Source organism: Nanorana parkeri, unplaced genomic scaffold (assembly GCF_000935625.1).
Source record: "Nanorana parkeri isolate BGI_ZX_2015 unplaced genomic scaffold, ASM93562v1 scaffold658, whole genome shotgun sequence".
Taxonomy (NCBI): Eukaryota; Metazoa; Chordata; class Amphibia; order Anura; family Dicroglossidae; genus Nanorana; species Nanorana parkeri.
The window spans coordinates 81,330-84,693 of NW_017306926.1; the positions used below are offsets into that span (position 1 = coordinate 81,330).

Below are 3,364 nucleotides of genomic sequence, written 5' to 3' on the forward strand. Positions count from 1 at the left end.
TCTGACGATTTATACCCCGCGCTCCCTATACCTTATACCCTAAAATGGGTGATCATTGAGCGGTTTGTTCACTGCGATCGGAGAGGCGGCAGCCTGAAACCGCAACTGGGTCACATGTCTCTGAACCTTAAAGGAGAACTATGAGGGGGAGGGGCTTTTCACTCACCTCATAGTTCTAGCCGAGCTGTGACAATGAGACTGTCAAAAACATAATCTCTTAGATTAACATAAATTAATCCCTGATTTATTTCAGGCCAACACTACCACGCCCCCCTCTTCATCATTACAGAGAATCCCGAAATGTACATCGCCTCTCTAAAATGGAGCAATTGCCAGAAAGATCACATATCTGATCCCGTCTGTCAGGAGCATTAACACATCAGGTTTTGGTTTTCCGAGTCTCCCCTGTAACAGGGAACCTGCCATTGGAGCCAATCATTTTTCTATTTCCTGTAAAAGGGTGACAACGCTGTTCATTCTGCAGTGAAATCACACAGCAGCGCTGTCACCCTGTGGACGGGGAAGTCTTCGATAAACATGTTGTTTTAAGCGGAGTTTAAGCAAAAGAATATTTGTCATGGGCGGAGCCTTACCAGTCATTCCTGGACATCGCAGGAGCCAGAGGCTCATCCAGAACACACATAGCCCTGTGATATTGGGTATATTGGCACTATACACTGAGTGGCCGGATTATTATGACTCCCCCCTCCCCCCCATCAGTACTTGGTTGGGCCGCCTGGTGACTCCACGAGATGATGAAAGGTGATGCGAGGAATCTGACACGGCACTGTTGCCCTTCTGTTGTCTTGTACCAGTCTTGCCCCTCCCCCGTTCTGCCCTAACATTGACTAGTCGCTGACGGACACAATTCGCACGTTCAGACCCAGATTTTCGGCTGACAGTCCGGTCTTTAAACACTTTAACAATGAGCCGCTCCTGAACATGTAACGCATTCTGCTGTTTTGCTGATACTCGCTCCATGGCTCCGAGCGCCAACAATCATCCCGCGTTCAAAGGCTGTTACATCGCGTTGTTTCCCCGAATCTTCCCAATCACTTCTACTGTCGTGGTAACCAACCCGCTTCCCTATTTATAATGGTCTGGCCCTCTAGCAACTTCAGCGCCTAATTATAGCTAATTGTCTACAAACGTCAGGTGGTCATAATAATCCGGCCACTCGGTGTATATAATAATCCGGCCACTCAGTGTATATAATAATCCGACCACTCGGTGTATATAATAATCCGGCCACTAGGTGTATGTAATAATCCGGCCACTGTTTGTGTTATGAAGGTTTCTATTTATTAGGAAGGAGATCAATGAGCGTATTGTGTTACTCTGACTCTGTTCCATTCTTCTATATACTCTCTGTTGGTTGGTTGGTCTGGTTTGGGTGGGTGGCAGCATTTGGCGGTACGTTGGTACATAAGCCCTGAGTCTTGTCCTCGAGCTGTCCTGCTGTGTGTAATCCTTATCTTTCTCTTGCCTGCTGCTGGCTAGAGGTTCCAGGTAATTCCTCTTTCTTTCCGTTCTCCTCCATCTCCAATCCGCCCGCCGCCCGCCTCTCTCTCACATCTGAATGTCGTCCATGTGCCTCCCCCATCACGGCCGTGCAGACCATTACATTGCGCCCATAATGACCTTCACTGGATGCGTTGTTGCCTGCCTGCCCCCTAGTGGTCAGTGTGGAGTCCTGCAGGAGGCGGCGGTCCGTGACGGAGCACAGTCCTTCCTCTCTCGCCCCCGCCTCTGCAGACCTCCTGCGGTATTGGGGCGATTGGATTGGCGTTTTCTTATTCGCGGTTCTCTCTTTCAGACCGCCCGTTAGCAGAGCCTTACCGCAGCCGGAAAAACTTCAGACCAACAACGTGGGGAAGAAGAAGAGACCCATCGAGGTAATCCGCCTGGAATGATTGAATGTTCAGATAGCACACCGACAATAAGGCTCCGGGAACGGGAACGTTTTGCTCTGTGGCTTCACTGGTTGCATGCTTGTTCCCGGTCAGTGGCTTAGAAAGCTTTGAAACAAGGGACAGCCAGGAATCTAGCATTTCCAAAATGGCAGCCTACAGGGCTCCCTAACATACATATGCCCAGAGGGCGACTTGATTTCAGGAGAATGGGAGCAGTACCGCAGGCCAATCGGGTGTCCTGCAATCACATGTGTTTGCAAGGCACGCGCTTACATGAGGAGAGAGCGGAGACTTATTAAAAGGTTTCCTGCTTTCTCACTGTCCAATGGCAGCCTAGGGGCGGGCTGGTGACCAGGTTGTTTTGTTTCACAGTATCAGAGAAAAGTGAGGTCACCGGACAGCCTGGTGGAGCTGCGTAATTCTTAGCACTGGATGGACAGAGATACAAACCCTTCGGCAGGTTATAGATCTCCCATAGATGTATGTTATCTGTGTATTTAGCGGTTTGCCCGGAGTTCAGCTTTAAAGGAGAAGTATGAGGGAGGGGGGGAGGGGGTGCTTTTCACTCACCTCATAGTTCTAGCCGACCTGTGACAATGAGACTGTGACAGGTCGGCTCAGTAGATCGGGAGGTGAGCGAACACATACCGGCGTTCGCTCACCCCTCGATCCTGTCACAGCTCTCTGCCGTGACAGGGGAGGGGCTGGATTCCCCGCTCCCCGCTCCGATCCTCCAGCGCTGACTGGCGGAACGGACGGGGGAGGGGGCGGGTACAGCTGCCTCTAGATAGGCAGAGCCAGCTGTCACTCACGCAGCTGGGCGGATCCAGACATAATTGTCAGGATCCGCTCCGGCTGCGGCGTCTCAGTATACCGCGAGCTGTAGCTCCCTATATACTGAGCTTAGGGTGACGGGAGGACGCTAGTTTGTGTCCCCCCGTTACCCTAAGGAGAACTATGAGGAAAAACACTGACCCCGTACTTCTCCTTAAATGGAGTTGAGCAGCTCCAGGATAAAGTAATCACTTGGTAATGAGAGGGGGGTGAACACATCGGTAGTGAGCTGGGTGGAGGATGAGAAGATCCTTTGAGTTGGGAAGATTTGAACGCCAAGGGCCCGTTCACACTGTGGTTGAGGTAACATGTGAAAACGCTTTACATGCCGTGCTGCACCGCGCTGCCATTTATTCTGAATGGCGCCCCAATGCACCTTGCCAATGGACATGCATCGCAGCTCAGCAAAGTGCACTGCGATGTGCCGCATGCATGATCCATTGCGCTGATCCGTTCCATGATCCATTGCCATGGGTTGACATCCCATTCGGGGCCTGAACATGCAATTACTGCGCGCTCTACCACAATGCCCGGCAAGGTACATTACAGTAGCGTAGAAGGGCCCTCAGATGAATGGGTTCCCCTAAGGCAACGGGCCCTAATGTGCGTGCATTTAA

General features: G+C 51.3%; 1 protein-coding gene across 1 annotated transcript in view; it reads left to right on the forward strand.

Annotated features, from left to right (window-relative positions):
* Window positions 1-3,364, forward strand: part of EML5 (echinoderm microtubule associated protein like 5) — a gene marked incomplete at its 5' end in the record, with an annotated part of 97,920 nt that overhangs the window by 68,549 nt on the left and 26,007 nt on the right. The window contains 2 exon segments of the mRNA XM_018563349.1: window positions 1,501-1,509; window positions 1,817-1,944. Coding sequence (XP_018418851.1) covers window positions 1,501-1,509; window positions 1,817-1,944 — 137 coding nt within the window.